Source organism: Scyliorhinus torazame, chromosome 2 (assembly GCF_047496885.1).
Source record: "Scyliorhinus torazame isolate Kashiwa2021f chromosome 2, sScyTor2.1, whole genome shotgun sequence".
Lineage (NCBI taxonomy): Eukaryota > Metazoa > Chordata > Chondrichthyes > Carcharhiniformes > Scyliorhinidae > Scyliorhinus > Scyliorhinus torazame.
The window spans coordinates 204,377,592-204,397,461 of NC_092708.1; the positions used below are offsets into that span (position 1 = coordinate 204,377,592).

General features: G+C 46.0%; 1 protein-coding gene across 1 annotated transcript in view; it reads right to left on the bottom strand.

Moving 5' to 3' along the window:
- Positions 1–19,870, bottom strand: part of LOC140395296 (INO80 complex subunit D-like) — a 116,920-nt gene that overhangs the window by 15,362 nt on the left and 81,688 nt on the right. The window contains exons 6-9 of the mRNA XM_072482889.1: positions 16,710–16,819; positions 13,390–13,523; positions 10,364–10,575; positions 1,474–1,631 (exon numbers count right to left, since the gene is read on the bottom strand). Of these exons, the coding sequence (XP_072338990.1) occupies positions 1,474–1,631; positions 10,364–10,575; positions 13,390–13,523; positions 16,710–16,819 (614 nt within the window). The remainder of the gene's footprint in view (positions 1–1,473; positions 1,632–10,363; positions 10,576–13,389; positions 13,524–16,709; positions 16,820–19,870) is intronic.

Below are 19,870 nucleotides of genomic sequence, written 5' to 3' on the forward strand. Positions count from 1 at the left end.
ACTGTACCCCCAGTGTTATACAGTGACAGACCTGTACCCACCAGTACTGTGCCCCAGTGTTAAACAATGACAGAGCTGTACCCCAATGTTATACAGTGACAGACTTGTACCGATCAGTGTTGTACCCCAGTGTTATACAGTGACAGACCTGCACTCACCAGTACTGTACCCCAGTGTTTTAGTGGTAGGCTGGCTGAGCTGCCATGCTCAGGTAAACCTCATGCAATTAAAATATTGATGCACTGTGATCCAACAACAAGTACTGCTCAAATCTTCATTGTTGTTTGTGGGATCTTGCTGTGCATAATATGGGTTCGGCTTATCCTACAATTACAAAGATTGTTACTTGAAAATAACCTTTCATTGGCAGTAAAGAAATAACTTGCATTTATGGAGCGTCCTTTGCAACCAGGGGGTATTTCAAAACACTTTTTAGCTAATGAAATACTTTTGAAGTGCAGTCACTGCTGTAACATAGGCAACCTGGCAATCAATTAACACACAGCAAGGTGGCACAAACAGTAATATGATAACAACCAGATAAACCATTTTATTGTCATGTTGATAGAGGTGGCAGCACGGTGGCGCAGTGGGTTAGCCCTGTTGCCTCACGGTGCCGAGGTCCCAGGTTTGATCCCGGCTCTGGGTCACTGTCCGTGTGGAGTTTGCACATTCTCCCCGTGTTTGCGTGGGTTTCGCCCCCACAACCCAAAGATATGCAGGATAGGTGGATTGGCCACGCTAAATTGTCCCTTATTGGAAAAAATTAATTGGGTACTCTTAAACTTAAAAAAAAAAATGGCATACAGGTGGCACTCAATATGTCAAAACTGGTGGTGGTTGGGGTGGGAGAGGGCCACTAAGGTCCTTCATCTGCAGAAATGAATCTTTGGTAAAGTAAGTAAAGATTGGAAGCGGCTCTGGGAGACAGAAGCGATGAGGTTGTGGTCAAGGTTCCCCCCCCCCCCCCCCCCCCCCCACCGAGTCAGACGAGGTCTACATTATCCTTGAAGCTGCCATGAGGAAGCTCGAAACATTAGGAAGAGGTCACCACCTGGACCCTCTTACAGCCAAAGCCCATGCAGCCAGCTGCCTTTGGGCTTTAGCACCTCCACGGATAAAACGGTGGTATCAGAAGGCAAGGGCGCTGTTTCAAGTTGAATCACCCGTCCTCTGTGGAAGCTCAGTTCAGTAGAAGAGGCCCACGCATACATTTAGCTTTAAACGGCGATTATTTTAAACCATGCATCATCGCCACAAACTACTTTACATAATTCATTCAGATAAGTTCATAGTTGAAAGCAACGGCAACATGGGAAGAACAAAATAAAAAGAACGCAGAATTTGAGCAGTCCCAACAGTGGCTTAAAAGGATCCCTATTTGGATTGCGGGAGGGGCAGACAGGCTGGTGTCAAAAATTATAAACCCAGGAAACACAGTTTAGAAGGGAAGCACTTTGGGTGGAATATCACCTTCGAAGAGGTCAAAGTCCTGCAGGTCATCAGGCAATCGCTGAAGAACCTCTGCCAACTCTTCCTGATTTAGTTCCAGGTCATTTGGCATATCGGTGATCTCATTGGTGATGTCATCAGGAATTTCATCAGCACTGAGCTCTGGAGTTGAGGAATTCCTGCAAAACAGAAAGGTAAGGGGTGAGAGGTAAATTATGGCCGTGCTGTGTCAGGATAAACATGGTCTTCTGGAGGAATGAACAAACTTCACGAGACAAGGCTCATGTTCAGAAGTAGGAAAATAAGAAAATAAGATTTAAAAATTACCCCAGTGTACACATAACTGCTCGGGACCCTTAATGAAGTCATGCTGCAGAATTTAGTAACTCCAGAAAAAAAAAACTTATATTAAATGTATTAAATATCTCAAAATACCAGAAAATATGCTCAACGAGCAAACAAGGAGATATTAGGTCAGATGGCCAAAAGCTTGGTCAAAGTGGCAGGTTGTATCTGGAAGGTGAGATAGAGAGGCAGAGAGGTGTAGGAAGGGATTCCAGAGCTTTAGATACAGCTGAAAGCACTGCCATCAATATTGGAGCAATTTTGAACAGCTACTCTTCCTAATGCTCCACATGAAAAAGATCTTCAGCCACACTGCATTCCACCAAAAGGAAGGCTCGTATTTGAGCAGCATCTTTTCTGACTTCAGGATGTTCCATGTGTTGTAGCCACGTAAAATGGCTGCGTTCCGATTAATCTGGCCAAAACCCAGTTTGAAATGGCTAATCCGAAAGACTGCTGGGAAAAGCAGCTAACGAGACACAAGCAGGCCGCTGCAGACAGTATTGCATATTCGGCTCTGGGTAAGTTAGCCCAGATCGATACTCAGGGCTATCAACAGCCCATCAACCCAGGTATTTGCAGTTACATTCAGGACTGTTTGCAGCCCATCTATTCAGACATCTGCAGTTAAATCGGCTATTCCCGGGAACAATTGCAACATATTAGCAATTGAATACCGGGCCAGACCTGTCGGGGCCTGCAGTGGCCGAAACAAAGACAGGTGAACGACCACCCCCCGATCGAGGAATCGCCTCACCATTGGACACATCGACCCCAGGGATTGGGGACAAATCCAATCACTTGGGACTCAGGGTCAAGGGCCGCCCCGGGAGGCGGGAAGCCCCTGGGCCCTATAAAAGTGAGGGGCCAAGTTCAGATCGCTCTCTCTCTCCTCTTCGCCTGCTCGAGACCTTCGCCAGAACAGCAACCGGCAACTGTAAGTTTGAATCCAGCGATCGCTAGAGACACCTAGCCACCGACCTGTAGCAGCCTTTTGAATCCCGCGGGCCAGATCTGATTGGACAAGCCATTCGTTTCCCTGACCTGGTGGGCTCATCCCAAGTTAAGTATTAGCCAGTAGTGATAGGTTTATTATATAGATAGTAGTATTAGGGTATTAATATTGCTCGTTGTATATAATAAATGACCGTTGTTTTAATCCTTACTAAGCGGTGTGCTGTATTATTAATCATAACCTGCACTTGAACCACGTGGCGGTATCATAAAGATACCTGGCGACTCATGAGCCAAGGTGACGTAATCAGAGCAAATAGACTAAGGCTAAAAAGAGCAACAGTGTTATAGCCAATGATGGACTTTTTGAAGTATAATTATCATTGTACCGGTATCGGGGCAGCTGATCTATGCACAGCAGGATCCCATAAACAGCAATGCGATAACAAGCAGATAGCCAATTTCAGTGATGTTGGTTGAGGGATAAATGTTTGTTAGCACTGGTGCCTACGGTGCCGAGGACCCGGGTTCGAATCCTAGTCCTGGGTCACTGTCCGTGTGGAGTTTGCACATTCTCCATGTGTCTGCATGGGTTTCACCCCCACAACCCAAAGATGTGCAGGTTAGGTGGATTGGCCACGCTAATAATTGGGTACTCTAAATTTATTTTTTTAAAAGACACCAGGGAGAACACCCCTGCTCATAGAATCTGTACAGTGGGACTCCCGGCGGTGGCCATGGACTGAGCGGTCGCACAAAGGGCAGCTCCAGATCGAAGGCATTGGTTTGAGCTCTTTTTAGCCGAAAGTGAGGTCATTGTGACAGGAAAGTGTAGCTGAAGGTGTGGAGGAGACGTTTCCCCCGTGAGTGGCTGTTGGTTATCAGATCCGGCAGAAAAAGGTTAAAGACCGTGTCACGGAACTGGAGGAAACCTGTGGCACAGTAGCAACTGGGAAGATGGCGGAGGGGGAAGGGTTGGCGCAAGTTGGAAAACCCCAGATGGTGCAGTTGCTGGTGTTTATTAGAGAAGAGTTCTGACAGCAGCGAAAGGAGATGCACGAGGATAGGTCAAAAGCCATCGATGGAGCAGTAACACCCCTGAAAAGATCGATGGAGAAAGTCGAAAAGTGGCTGGAGGCACAGGGGTCGCAGATCCGGGAGATGAAGAAGGTGATTTCTGATCACAGTGATCATGTGGTGGCATTGAAGGTGGAGATGGGGCTCAGTGGGGATCTTTGCAACTTGTTAACGGCTAAGGTAGGGGAGCAGGAGAACTGATCCAGAGGCAAAACCGGTGTATTGTTAGCTTGCCCGAGGTCGTGAAAGGCACGAGCACCACAAGATAAGTCTCAAGTATGTTGGCGGGGCTGATGGCAGAGGGGGTGCTGGACAAGGCCCCAAAGGTGGACAGGGCGCATAGGTCCCCAAGGCAGATGCCGAGAGCACTGAAGCTGGGGCTCCATAAGTTTGTGGAGAAGGAGAAGATCCTGCAACGGGCTAGGGAGAAGCGGAACTGCAAATGGGAGGGGAACCAGGTCCAAATCTATCAAGACATTGGAGCGGAACTCGCGAAAAGGGTTCAGCAAGGCCAAACCAGTGTTATACCAAAGACAGAACCAGTTTGGGGTACTGTACCCGATGAAACGGTGGGTGACTTTAGAAGACCGGGAGTACTATTTTGAAACTGCAGGGGAGGCCAACGACTTCATCAGAGGCCATCAATTGGGTGCTAACTGAATGTTGATGGGAGACGGAGGAGCTGGAAAAACAGAGATCGGAAGATGTGGGTACTGTGGGGGCTGGAGGGTGGGGAGCTTTTTCTCGGGTGGGATGATTTTGTCATTGTGATTGTTTTTTAAGGGGTAACAAGTTTGTAAGGGGTCAATGGGAAGGTGGAGGGTGGCGAAGGACTTGGGAGGGTTTATGGGAAGGATGGGTATGGTGGATCTGTGGAGGTACAGGAGCCCGGGGTAAGAGGGAGTACTCCATCTCTCACATGCACAAGGTTACTCTAGAATTGACTTTTTCGTAGTGAGTCGAGCGATGTTGGTGGGGGTGGTGGTGGTGGAGTATGCGGGAATCATGATCTCAGACCATGCAACGCGCTGGCTGGAGGTCAGACTTACCTCGAGGCAGGAGCAGAGGCCAGGATGAGGTCAGATAGATTCTGAGCTTTTGGCGGACAAGGGGTTCTTTGGGAAGGTGCAGTCGGTGTTCAGAGACTGTGGAGATGAATCAGAATGTGAGGTATCGGCAGCCACATTTTGGGAGATGTTGAAGGCGGTGGTTTGGGGGAGGTTATCTCGTTCAAGGCGCACAGAGACAGAAGGAGGAGCGTGGAGTGTGGACGGTTATTGGACGAGATAGTCAAGGTGGATAGGAAGTATTTGAGTCCCCGCACAAAGGAGGGGTTGACGAAAAGAAAGAGGTTACGGGGCAGTTTAATAGGTTGAAGACGGGGAAGGCAGTTGGGCAGCTAGAGGGTGAGGGGGTGCAGTATGAATATGGAGAGAAGGCGAGACATATGCTAGTCCATCAGCTACGGAGGGAGGCCGCATCCAGGGAAATTCTGAGGGTACGGACAGGGAAGGGGAGGTAGTGTCAGAGCTGGGGAAGATTAATGAGGTGGGGGTGGTCGCAGAGGACCAAACGGGTTGCGTAAAGAGCAAGCAGCTTTCCAGTAACATTAGGCGGTCATTAAACGTGATCATGACCCCAAAGGGGTGGGTACCGGAGGTTGTGGTCTCTATGGATGCGGAGAACGCTTTCGACCGAGTGGAGTGGCGGTACCCGTTTGAGATTCTGGGAATGTTTGGGCCGAAGTGGGTGATCTGTTGTATGTGGCCCCGGTGGCGCATGTACGAACAATCGAGATTAGTTACAGAGCTTCGGATTGCACAGGGTAACGAGACTTGGGTGCCCACTGTCACTGCCGTTGTTTGTGCTGGCAATGGCCCTGAGGGGGTCGGTAGAGTAGCAGGGGATTGTGAGGGGGGCGTAGGGAACACCGGGTGTTGCTGTACGCAGACGATCTGCTGCTGTTCGTGTCGGACCCATTGGAGAGTATGGGGAGAATTATGGGCCTAGCATAGAAAGGTTCGGGACCTTCTCGGCTAGAAGTTAAATGTCGGAAAGAGTGAGGGGTTTCCGGTGAATGCGGCAGATCAGGGAGCCAATCTTGGATGTTGCCATTCAGGGTGGAATGGGTTCAGGTGACGGGGGAGTAGTCAATGATGCATAAGTGGAACCTGACAACATTGGTGGGGGAAGTTAGGGAGGACTTTAAGGGATAGGATATGCTACACCTGACACTGGTGGGGAGGGTCCAGGTAGTAAAAATGAACGGTCTGCCAAGGTTGCTGTTTATGCTTCAGACCCTCCCGATCTTCATCCCAAAGGCCTAGGCAGGAAGGGGGCTTGCATTACTATTAGGCAGAGAATGCAGAGAAGGTGAGGCGGCGGTGGGAGGGAGACAGGTTAGAGTGGGTTAGGATAGAGGAGTCCTGTCGGGGGTCCAGCCTGAGGGCCATGGTGACGGCGTCGCTTCCGCTGGCGGTGAGGAGGTACACGGTGAGCCTGGGTGCAGTCCACGATTAAGGTGTGAAACCAGTCGAGGAGACACTTTAGGATGGAGAAGATGTCGGTGCTGACACCGTTGTGCGGGAACCATGGGTTTAAACCGGGGGAGACAGATGGCACATACAGGAGGTTGAAAGGTGGGGCTGGTGGGGGCGAGGGATCTTTCTCTGGAGAAGAGATTTGAAAGTCTGGAAGAGCTGCAGGCAGCTGCCGAAGTGAAGCGAGTTCAGGTATATGTAAGTGAGGGACTTTGCGCAGAATGCAGAGGGTTTCCCAAGCTGCCGGAGTACACCACATTGGAGTGGTTGCTGCTCTTGGATGTGGAAGGGAGAGTAGGATTGGTGATATGTATGGATGGCTGGGGGGGTGCAAGTGGTGAGGATTAAGGAGAAATGGGAGGAGAAGCTGGGGGGGGCGTGTGTGCACGGGGTGGGGGTGGGAGGTAGATAGGTTGGAGAGTGTAGAGTGAGGCAATGCGAAGGGTGAATTCGACCGCCTCTTGTGCATTGATCGGTTTGATTCAGTTTAGGGTGGTGCAAAGGGTGCATATGACTCAGGTGAGGATGAGTGGGTTCTTCCAGGGGGTGGCAGACGAGTGTGAGAGTGTGGGCGAGGACCAGCGAACCACGCGCTTATGTTTTGGGGCTGAAAGATGTCGGAGATACTGGGAGATGGTGTTTGGGACGATATCAAAGATTCTGAGGTTGCTCTGCTGCCTAAGGCGATGAGGTCCCAGGTTCAATCCCGGCCCCGGGTCACTGTCTGTGCAGAGTTTGCACATTCTCCCCGTGTCTGTGTGGATTCCACCCCCAAAACCCAAAGATGTGCAGGTTAGATGGATTGACCACATTAAATGCCCCTTAATTAGAGAAAAAAGTGAATCAGGCCAGGATCGAACCCGGGTCCTCTGCACTGTGAGGCAGCAGTACTAACCACTGCGCCACCATGCTGCCTTCCACCTAACCTGCTAAGGGGCAATTTAACATGGCCAATCGACCTAACTGGCACAGCTTTTGACTGTGGGAGGAAATCAGAGCAAGCCTGCGTAGACACAAGGGAGAATATGCAAACTTCACAGTCACCCAAGTCCAGAATTGAACCCGGGTCCGTGGTGCTGTGACGCAGCAGTGCTAACCACTGTGCCACCGTGCCTGCTCTTTTCCAAAATAGAGTTGTGCCAGGAAGGCAGACAGTGTCTTGGTTTAAGAAGTAATTTGAAAGATGGCATTTCTGACAGTACAGCACTCTCTCAGTACTGGACTGGTGTATCAGGCTGGATTATGTGAAGTTTCTGGAGCGGGATCTGTACCCATAAGCTTCTGACTCAGCGGCGAGAAGGGTATTTACTGAGTCACAGTTAATACCCAAATATCTTTAGCCATTCCAGAGATGCACCAAGACACTAAGACGAAGAGGTCCCATGTTTGTTTTGTGAGCTAGCTGACATTTCTAGGGACACTGAATAGGCTTCAGTTCTCAATCCTGATAGGCACCCATCGTCTCTTTGCCAACTGTGCCTTCCACAGCCAATCAGCCTGACAACACAAGTATAGCCACATTGGTTAAGATACCAGAAGGTTAACGAACACATATGAAATCACCTCAGCAAGAGATAGCACCTTCAGTTGGTACAGGGGGAAACAATGGGGAGAAACAATCTCACATCTGTTTTCTGAACAAACGCTAGACAACGAGAGACTGGAGCTGTGCTCGTGCGGGTCATTAACAAAGTCACTATCCCTAGTGAGTTTCATTTTATCCCCACACCAACGGTAATGCTTTTACCCTGGTTTGTTAAGCACAAGAATTAGGAGAAGTAGAGCACAGGGCCCATCAAGCCTGCTCCACCATTCAGTATAATCATGGTTGGTTGCGCCCCATGTCCCTTAATTCCCTTAGACACAAAAAATCTGTCTATCCTGCAGTCCTAAATGTATTCAACAATGAAGCATCCACAACCCTCAGGATGTTTGCCTCCACCAATAGCACAATGGTTCCAGATATCACAGTATGAAGAAGTTGTTCCAAAAATCAATCTTGAATTTGGCAGTTTGTCCTGCAGCCCCCAGGTTATCTTGAAATAATGCTCTGTAAACTTTTCTGTTCGCTGGTATGCTGTGAAGAAGTCTGTGATATGGTACATTGAAGCCTCATTTACTCTACACCAGACACAAACAAGCTTTGGCCTGGCTTGTAGCTCAGAATAGGTGGTGCATTGCAGGTGTGTACCAGAAGCTGGACGCCCAAGGCTTATTGGCATTTGCAGGGAACCTAATGCATGTTGAAGCCTGGGACTCTGGAAAATGATCGGAGTCATGAGTTACATGACACATAGCGTTGTAAAATTGGTCATTTTAATGTCAGTTTTCCAAATGCAAAATGAGCACAACAAGGGCAGTGAGTGCCTGCAATGAGCTGCCAGAGGCAGTAGTAGAGGCGGGTACAATCTTGTCTTTTAAAAAGCATTTAGACAGTTACAATGGAAAGATGGGTATAGAGGGTTATGGGCCAAATGCGGGCAATTTGGACTAGTTTAGTGGTAAAAACTGGGCGGCATGGACAAGTTGGGCCGAAGGGCCTGTTTTCATAATGTAAACCTCTATGACTCTATGACCCTCTGGAATAGAGAATTCCAAAGATTAACAAGCCTTTGAGTGAAGAAATTTCTCTTCATCTCAGTCCTAAATAATCAGTCGCTTATCCGGAGACCGTGCCCCCCATCAACAAAAGCAATCTCTCAGCTTCCACTCTATCAAGTCCCTTCAGAATTGTATAGGTTTCAATGAGATCGCCTCATTCTTCTGAACTCCCTCGGTCTCTCAATCCCCTCATCCCAGGGACCAATTGAGTGAACCTTCGGTTTGTTTACAAACAATTCATCCCAAAAAGAGACAGATTTCAAAGAAACGTAATACACAGGTAGGATATAACCCAAACAAGAACCGATTAATTTTAGGCAAAGATGCAGATATGGATCCTAGAATTTTTTTGCAAGGAACAATCAGTATTGGTAGGCAGGGTGAATTGACTTATTTTAAAGAATGCGGTTTAAATTAGGCTGTTGTGGATTGTCTCAGCTGTTGTATTGGTTTGTCATAGCTGTCAAAATATGAGCAGAGTTTTCAGAACAGGTTGTTGTATGCGGATTGATCTGAAGCTTTTGCAGGAAGACAGAAGTTCTTTAGATTTTTTGTTTTGTAGTTAAATAGCTTCCACCAGGCAGGGAAAAACCTTACAAAGAGCTGAATTATTATACCAATGTTGAGTTAACAGAGCATGGTGGAGGCACGAGCTCCACCGAGTGCCTTCTTCACTTGTCTTTGACTGCCATTGTTTCCAAAAGGAACAAGAGTGAGGAGGTGCGACCACCTTAGTTCTCTGGCACGGTCTGCAAGAAAGCAGCTTCCTCTACTGTTTGTGCTTCATAGAATCATAGAATTTATAGGGCAGAAGGAGGCCATTCGGCCCATCGAGTCTGCACCGGCTCTTTGAAAGAGCACCCTACCCAAGCCCACAACACCACCCTATCCCCATAACCCAGTAACCTCACCCAACACTAAGGGCAATTTTGGACACTAAGGGCAATTTAGCCTGGCCAATCCACCTAACCTGCACTCTTTGGACTGTGGGAGGAAACCGGAGCACCCGGAGGAAACCCACGCACACATGGGGAGAACCTGCAGACTCCGCACAGACAGTGACCCAAGCCGGGAATCGAACCTGGGACCCTGGAGCTGTGAAGCAATTGTGCTAACCACTATGCTACCGTGCGGCCCTTTTAGTTCCCTTATTTGAGGAGGGATGTAGTTGCATTGGAGGCAGTTCAGAGGAGGTTCACGAGATTGATTCCAGAGATGAGGGATTTGTCTTACCAGGAGAGATTGAACAGTTAAAGCCGATACACTCTCGAGTTTAGAAGAATGATGGGAGATCTAATTGAGGTATACAAGATGCTAAAAGGTATGGATAAAGTTGACATGGAGCTGATGCTTCCTCTTGTGGGGCATTCTAAAATGAGAGGTCATAATCTTACCGAACATGAGAGGCTGAGACGGTCACTCCAAGACTGGCAGGCATTGAAAGGTTGCCTTGGGGCACTGCTGGAGGAATGGGTTTTTGAGGCCTCCGTGGGCCTCTCCGCCGCTTCTTCTTGTGTTTTTTGGTAAGTGCTGGAGGCTTGGTTTTCTTCCTGGGCTTCCTCTGTTGCTGGACTTTCCGATTACTGTCCCCTCGCAAAAAGTTATCCTGAGACAAAACAAAGGTGTGAAATAAGACTTGAAAATAGGGTGATGCACAAGTCATCCCCCCCAGCCCCACCTACAGAAACATAGGTATCATCGCATATGGAGGTGTCATCGCATATGCACGAGAAACAGAGGGGGAGAGAGAGGAGAGGAGAGAGAGAGAGAGAGAGAGAGAGAGAGAGAGAGAGAGAGAGAGAGAGAGAGAGAGGAGAGAGGAGAGAGAGAGGGAGAGAAAATGAGAGCACGAATGAGCAAATGAGAGCGAGAGCGCTCACGAGAACACTCACAAAGAGAGCGCGAGCGATCAAATGACCAAACGAGCGAGAGCGAACGCGAGAGTGAGCGAATGAGACTGCGAGCGAGTGAACGAGAGAAAGAAGCAACAAACGAGAGAGAACACGGGTGAACGAGTGAGAACACGGGTGAACGAGAGAGAACACGAATGAACGAGAGAGAACACGAATGAACGAGAGAGAACACGAGTGAACGAGAGAGAACACGAGTGAACGAGAGAGAACACGAGTGAACGAGAGAGAACACGAGTGAACGAGAGAGAACACGAGTGAACGAGATACCGGAGGTGGGTAGAAGTTTGGCATGACAGGAACAGAACATATTGGGGTGAGATAGAGACAGATACAAATACAGACAGAGCATGTGCTTTTATAACAGTGGTGACAATGATCTGGAAGTGCCCAAGTACAAGAACTAGTCTCCACTGAAAATGATCTGCATTAAGTGCAGGCCAGAGCACCAGCATTCACTGTTCTTGAATTGGGGTAACATTATATCATGGTTTTTTTAAAAACCCAAATGTTCTATCCCGGCCCTGGGTCACTGTCTGTGTGGAGTTTGCACATTCTCCCAGTGTCTGTGTGGGCCTCACCCTCACAACCCAAAAGATGTGCAGGGTAGGTGGATTGCCCCCACTAAATTGCCCTTAATTCAAAATAAAAAGATTTGGGTACTCTAAATTTACAAAATTAAAAGAAAAAGAAAATTATTCAGTAGCACTGCCTATGGGCTTGTAACCCAATAAGAAAGGACATGCATTTTGGGTATACTAAGGACCCATGAACAAAGTTTAAGGACCAAATTTGTTTGGGTTGGGGTGATGAGAATATTGCTGATGGGAGGAATTATGTTCAGCACAACCCACCAGTCTTCACATATAGAGGCTGGGCTTCCTAGTCACCACCCAAACTATTAGGGGTGTGGCTTCACAGCTAAAAGTTGATACTTTAGAGAACAAAACAGTGAAACACTCTCTTGTAATTGAGCTGGAACGCCAGCCCATGTTACATGTCCCTGTGACAAGCCCACACAGAAAGTGAAATGGTCACTTTGTTGGTGATGGTGTCACGGTGTCCAATTTGGTGAAGCACGTTAGTCTTCTACATTTTATTGCAGATAAAATATAGGGCGACAAGGTGGTTCGCACTGCTGCCTCACAGCGCATGGGACCTGGGTTCAATTCCAACCTCGGGTGACTGTGTAGAGTTTGCACTTTCTCCCAGTGTCTGCTTGGGTTTCCACCGGGTGCTCTGGTTTCCTCCCACAGTCCAAAGATGTGCAGGTTAGGTGGATTGGCTACACTAAATTGGCCCTAGGTGGGGTTGCCGGGATAGCGTGGGGTTTGAGTCAAGGTAGGGTGCTCGTTCAGAGGGTCGGTGCAGACTCCAAGGACAAATGGTCTCCTTCTGCACTGTAGGGATTCTACGATTCTATGAACCAGACGTACAGCAGAAGAGCAGTGACTTCTCATGGCTCAATGGCACCACCTTCAGGAATCTATTGCCACTACAAGTCCAAACAATTCAAACTGGGTGATAGATGGATAAAGCTTGGAGTACACCTGTGACCAAGGCTGGAATACAGCCTGGGTTGACGAGAGGTTTGGGCCCTCGAACAGCGAGAAGGGCTCTTAGCAAAATCAGTTTGTACAGTCCAATATCATATTAATAAAATAAAACACCCAGGCTCATTCCATTGTCACACCGATGCAATAACAGGCGATCTTGCTAATATGAAACACAGTCGTCAGTGTTGAGATGTGTACCTATTGGAAACTGCATCTGATCTGGGACTATTTATTGGAGCAATTTTTTGGAAACTTTACCTTGCACTCGACATAACACCTGAATGTCCATGGATTTTAACAGGACAGAAGTGTGCCACTTTGTTGGAGCAACCCAATACTACTCCCACTTTTGCCCAAAGTTCTTGCATCACTGCTTCACCCCTCCAGTCTCCTTAAAATATGCAATAATCTATGCTGCTACTTCTTGTGGCAATAAAGTTCATGCTACAACAACTCTCAGCGCAAATACATTTCTCGTAACCTGTTCGTCATCGTTTCCACATTCTCCCGCTCGGAGGTCAGTGACAGTGTGAGCTGGAGCTTAACTATTTCTGCAGTGCCTTTTGAGACTTCAGGATGTGCAAAATTGCTTTGTCGTTAATTAAAGACTTTAAAAAAAAAAGAAGTCACTGTTTTATGATACAACCTTTCCCGACTCACCTGGTCAAAGCCTTTCAGTTTTAAAAATCGCCACTAAATCTCATTGCGCACTCTGGTTCAAGGAAGCCCCCGCTGCCACATGATAAAAACTCTTGTTATCCCACTGTATCAAAACACCAATGCCAACTATACTTCCTAATCTCAAGAATCATCTTGACCTGGAAACGCATGTCAACAGCAGGTGCAAAAAACTAGAGATGTCTATGCCTCCAGCATAAACTCTAATAACCACAGGTTCACCATTTTATTTTTTAAAAAGCACATACATACACACAAGTTTTTCTAGAAATTTACCATTTTCTTTGCATGTTCTTCGCACAATGGCGTCTGGTGCGTGATGTCAAACACTGGAATAGAACACTGCTGCCCATCTGCGAACTTGGCCGTGCAGCTGGAGAACAGTTGCTGCGAGCGACTCAATAGGATATCTGAATCGCTCAAGGTCAAGGAAACATTGTTAGCCTTGGGACTGAAACCCAGTATACACCTCTTTTGAAAGGCTGCCACAACTTGAGATTCAGACCCCCATGATAAACGAGCCTTTACAAAGGAGGGTCAACGATCGGAGAAACTAGTCCCAAAATGTGTCATTTAGTCTTAGCACTGTGAAGTGACCATCGCAAGGTTGTGCGCCATTACAAATTACCTCCTGCCCTCTGGATTTTCGACTTCGGCGTCTTCAAAACATATTACCGAGGAGGTGGCATGGGAACAGTAGGTTCTCTGGTCAGCAATCTAATCTACTGCCTGAAGTCAAAAACAGGGAGAATGTTCCAAAATGTCTCCTATAAACCCATCCACCCCCTTTCCACTGTAACATGGAGGAGGAGAGCAGTGGGTACTTCACGCAATTAGATCATGGCGGATCTGAATCCTAAATCCTTCCACGCATCTTGGTTCCTTGGTCAAGCAAAAATCTATTGATTTCAGATTAAAAGGTATTAACTTAGCTAGCATCTAATACTTTTTGTGGGTTTGTGGGAGAGTGTCACACTTCAAACACCCTTTGTGCAAAGAAGTGCTTTCTAACTTCTCTCCTGAATGACCTGGCACTGATTTTAAAGTGATGTCCAATTGCCCTAGACTTCTCCAGCAGCAGAAAAACCTATCTCCATCTACCCAACAGGAGAAACAGCACATTGGTGGATGCACTGGAAACAAAGTGTTCTGGCTAATGGGTAAGACATGAAATAGAGAAGGTTTGGAACAGTGTATCTCGTGTTGGGCCCAATTTTAATCTCCGCTGATCTATATAATTTGGGATTGGGCATAGCAAGTATGATATTAGAACTGCCTCAGGACACAAGTAGGACAGGATTGCAATGCACTGGAGGAGAATGGGGACAGATTAGTAGAATGTGTAGATAGTTCATGTGGACAAGTGCGAAGTAGTATATTTGCAGAAGAGACAAGAGTAAAGAGAGACATTGAAGGGTGAACTGAAAGGCCTGGGGTTTCAAATACACATTTTAGAAAATAATTATACATTTGTACAAGGCACAGTTGGGAGTATTGTATGCAGTCTTTGATACCTTGTTATAGAAATAATATTAAAGTCTTAGAATATTACAGCATACCATTCACCAGGGTGATACTGGGACAGGTAACTATTTAGGAGAAAGAAATTAAGAAACTTGAGACACTATTTCTGCTGGAGCCCAAAATTGCTAAGAGATTTAATAGAGACCCTCAAAATCCTGAAAGGTTTTGATATGGTGAACAGGGAAAATCTATTTCCTCTGGTTGAGGAATGAAGTGATGAGCGAGCTAATCAAGAGTGAGAGAGAGGGTAGGAGGAATTTCTTCATACAGCACATAGTTAGACACATCGAATAGTTTAGGCAGAGAGCAAGGCATTTTTAGGGGTGGCTGGATAAACACTTGACACAGTAAGAGATAGAGCTTTTTTTAAATTTAGAGCACCCAATTCATTTTTTTTTCACCTACCCTTCACATCTTTGAGATCTGCAAACACGGGGAGAATGTGCAAACTCCAAACGGACAATGATCCAGAGCCAGGATCAAAACTGGGACCTCGGCGGCATGAGACAGCAGTGCTAACCACTGCGCCACCGTCCTGCCCAGCAAGAGATAGAGCTATGCAGCGAGCATGCATTGTGAGATTAATTTTGGATTGTTCCCGAGCTAGCATGAATCCTCTCCTAAAGAACATTAGAAAGCAGGGGTAGATCATGTGGCCCCTCGAGCCTGCTCTGCCATTCAATATGATCATGGCTGATCTGCTGGTGGCCTTAACTTCACTTCCCCATCTGCACCCCATAATCAGACTCCCTTCTTGATCAAAAATATATCTAAATCAACCTTGATATATTCAATGATCCAGCCTCCACTGCTCTCTGGGGAAGAAAACTCAAAAGACTAACAACCGTCAGAAAAAAAGTTCTCATCTCATTTTTAAACACTGCCCTCTAGTTCCAGATTTCCCGATGAGGGGAAACATCCCACCTATCAAGCCCCCTCAGAGTCTTGTACATTTCAATACATTCAGCGTTTATTCTTCTAAACACCCATGAATATTGGCCCAATCTGCTCAACCTTTCCTCATGAGAAAATCTTTTTATCCCAGGAATCAGCCTAGTGAGACTTTCCTGACCTGCTTCCAATGCCTCCTTCCCGCCTTATATAGAGGCCAAGACTGTACACAATATTCTAGATGTGGTCCCACTAATGCCCTGTACCACTGTAGTAAAGCTTCCCACTTTTGAACTCCACTCCCTTTGCAACATGTATTCCGAATTACTTGCTGCATCTGTGGGTTACCTTTTTGTGATTCATGTACAAAGACACTCATATACCTCTACCGCTGCATTCTCTCCATTTAAATAATATCCCGCTTTTCTATTCTTCCTGCCAAAGTGGACAACCTGACATTTTCCCCACATTATACTCCCATCTGCCAATTTTTGCCTATTCGCTTAACCTATCAGTATCACTTTGCAGGCCTCTTTGTATCTTCTCAACTTGCTTTCCTATCTATTTTGTGTTTTCAACAAATCTGGATGCACGACTTCGGTTCCTTGATCCAAGTCATTAATATTATTGCTGAAATAGCTGAAGACCAAGCACTGCTCTCTGTGGCACTCCATGAGTTATAGTCTGCCAAGCTGAAAATGACCCATTTATCCTGACTGTTTCCGGTTAGCCAATCCTCCACCTAGATTGAGATATCACCCTCAACACCATGAGCTCTTATCTGGCATCTCTTATTTAGCCCTTACGTTTTATGTGGCACCTTATCAAATGCCTTACAGAAATCCAAGTATGCCACATCTCTCAGCTTCCCTTTATTCACCCTGCTTGCCACAGCCTGAAAGGACTCTTGTCAAATACTATTTCCCTTTCACAAAACCATGTTGACTGCCTGACTGTATTAGGAATCTCTAAAATGTCTGCATATAAACTTCAAAACATTTTAACAAAGTTATTCAATAACTGTCAATTTCATTGTACATTCAAGACAAAAGGGGTGTTGAAAACTAATCACGCAACAACCCTTCTTGGAAAAAAAAAGTTTGAGCTGAGACCTACTCTTTATCCTTGTTTCAGTGTAACTTCAGGTCAGCCATTTGAGAAAGGGACAGTATTAAGGATACGTTGAAAACAGTGCCTGGTGTATGGAAGAGACATGGTGGAGCAGTGCTGGCCCTTGATGGTTCCTGTACATAGTGCTGGTTCCACTACTCTGTGGTCTGGCTGCTTCATGCTGAAAAGAATGACAGTGAAATTAGTCAGCCCTCAACAAGTAGAGATGTTTAGTCCTGTCTTGAGGCCAGGTCGCACAGAGATTAGTTACTGTGCATCATGCCACAGTATGACAGGGTATAGGTGCCAGAAAGCAGATCTTCCCTACTTTAGGATCCCAGATCTGTGCCATTGGGGATAGGTGTTAAGGTCGTTTTCAACAGCGAGTGGAAATCATCACAGGAGCCCTTTGTGCCTCTCTTGGTAGCCAGTTACATGGCAGAGATCATATGCCTCTCTTAGTTGGTGTATGGTGGGTAGCACAGGGAAACATAAAAATGGGAATGAGGGGAGGGGGAAAAGAGCTTAAGAAAAATTAAAAACACATTTTCTCCTTGTATCGTTGAACATTTGCACAATGTACAACTCCTCTAAATCAAGCAATTATTTCTAGTTGCTGGAGCACCATGAGCTACTTAATACAAGGCATCACAATAAAGCTGCCCCCAATCTAAAAGCAGAGTCTCAAAGCACTTCACACACAATGAGTTATTCTGCAATGCAGTGACAGTTGTTCAATAGGTAAACTCTGCAGCCAGTTTATCCACAGCAAGGTCCTAAAACAACAAAACCAGGGAATCTGCTTCTGGGTTAGTCAGGACATTGGGAGAAGCCCAGCTCCTCTTCAAAACCCCTAGACCATCAACATCCACCTGAACAGTCAAGTGATTCCCCCCCCCCCCCCCCCCACTGCAATTCTAATCACTCTCTTCCCCTCTCCCATTGTGATCATCTCTTTTCTTATTCTTTCCCCGATGATGATTCTATTCGCTGTACCACTAACATTCTTGCGTCAATGAAGATATTATTTTCTATAATCCTCTGCACTTCACTTGATTTGATGATAGAACCATACAGTACAGAAGGAGGCCATTGGATTGATTGGTGTTTGCTCTTGGTCCCACTTCCCTGTCAATTCCCATAGCTCTGCAAATGTCCCCATTCAAGTATCCTTCCAATTCCCTTTTCACATTTTTATAGCTAATATTGAATCTCTCTGTACCACCCCTTCAGCAAGCGCATTTCAGATCTTAACTTGCTGCTTAAACAAAATCTCATCTCACATTGGCTTCTTTTGCTAATCATCTTAAATCAGTGTCTTCTGGTTAACGATCCTTCTGGCAATCAAAATATTATCTCCTTGTTTACTTGCTCAAAATATGATTTTGAACAACCTTAACCTCTGCTCTAGATGTCCCTCATCTGTGGTACTCTTGTAGTAAAGATTCTCTACATCCTTGGCATCAAGTCATTGACAACTATTCTGAAGTATGGCATCCAGAATTGGACAATATTACAGATGTCCTATAAGACACACATCCCTCTTTCCCACTCTTCTCATGTTTTTTTAAAATTTAAATTACCCAATTATTTTTTTTCCAATGAGGGGCAATTTAGTATGGCCAATCCACCTAACCAGCACATCTTTTGGGTTGTGGGGTGAAACCCACGCAGACATGGGAAAATGTGCAAACTCCACACGGACAGTGACCCGGGTCCGGGATCGAACCTGGGACCTCAGCACCATGAGGCAGCAATGCTAACCACAATGCCACCTGCCGCCCCACTCTTCTCATGATTAATTGCCCACTCCTGTTTCTTCTGTCAATTACCCCAACAACAACTCTGCTCCACACAACTTGCCTCTATTACTCCCCAGTCATCATCAGGCTTCAATTTGTCTAATCCAGTCTGATTCGATTGAGCGGCAACCCTGCCTGGATCCTCTTCTCACCTTATATTAAAACCACCTGGTTTTAATTCAGTTTCCTCCTGACAAGATGGTTTGATCATCGCCTGACTCCTGGGTTCCAACCATGCGTGGCATCACACCTCTTTCTAATTTGAAGATGTCACTAAGTATACCAGAGATCTTCAATACATCCCAGGACATCATGTCATTTAAACCCCAGTTCCAAGTTGCTGAAGACACCCTCCTAACTTCCAAGAGGCAACTCCAAATGAGTCCCATTTGCACATTCCATTCATCATCCATTGCAGAGAAAGGAAGATTCCCATGAAACAAAGTACTTTCCATTCATTGAAATTACAGCATAGGGATAATGCCTTCACTGGTTTCAACTAGCTCTTCAGAGTTATCTACTCCAACCCTATTTCTCTGCCCATTCCTTGCAGCATTTGATATTTTCCCTCCACAAATATTTGTTCCTTTCCCCTTTAGACAGTCTCTGCTGAATCGTCAGATTCTCACAACTTACCCATCAAAACTTTGCAGAACTTTGAAAATCTCTATTCGATCCTGCCTCAAGTTTCTTCTTGAAACATGAGCCAACTTTCACCAAGCTTTTCTTCACAACTGGTATGGCCATAATGATTCTGTACTGTACCATCATGACTGGAACACCCTCAACTATAATGGGCTGTTCATAGCTTCATGCAATACTCAAACAGTGGTCTGCCCAATATCTTGCATAAATGCATCACTTGCTCACTACTACACTAGTGTTTCGATTCAGTCTCGTTGTATGAAATTTCTCTTGGCAAATAACATTTCAATACAAAATGCAATGCCAAACAAAAGTGCCAATTTCAATATATTAATCAGTAACTCTGACATAGAGTAAGGTACAAGTTGAATCACTTTCCTGTCAGATCCTCTTGTTGGGTTTGAATGAATAAAGATGGATTAAATCGGCAGGATATAAATATTTACATATTTCATAGCTTGCCGAGTTCCGGGTCCAAATATAATCCTGATCCAGACACTTGAGTAGAATTAACGTTAAACCTCCCTTTCGGAAACACTGAACAGCCACTTAGCAACAATGCTGCATTACCCACATACAGCCTCAAGATAATATTAAGCTGCTGCATTTTCAAGCAGTTTAATGCAGCAGACTGAGCGAGGCTCTTAGCATTATACCAACAACAGTATCTTCAAACACTCTTCACTGCATTAAGATTGTTGAAGGCTAAAATAAACCCAACTAATTGGACGGCTGACAAGCCCAATTGCTCAATGCAATTACTGTACAGTAAAAGATTTGATCCT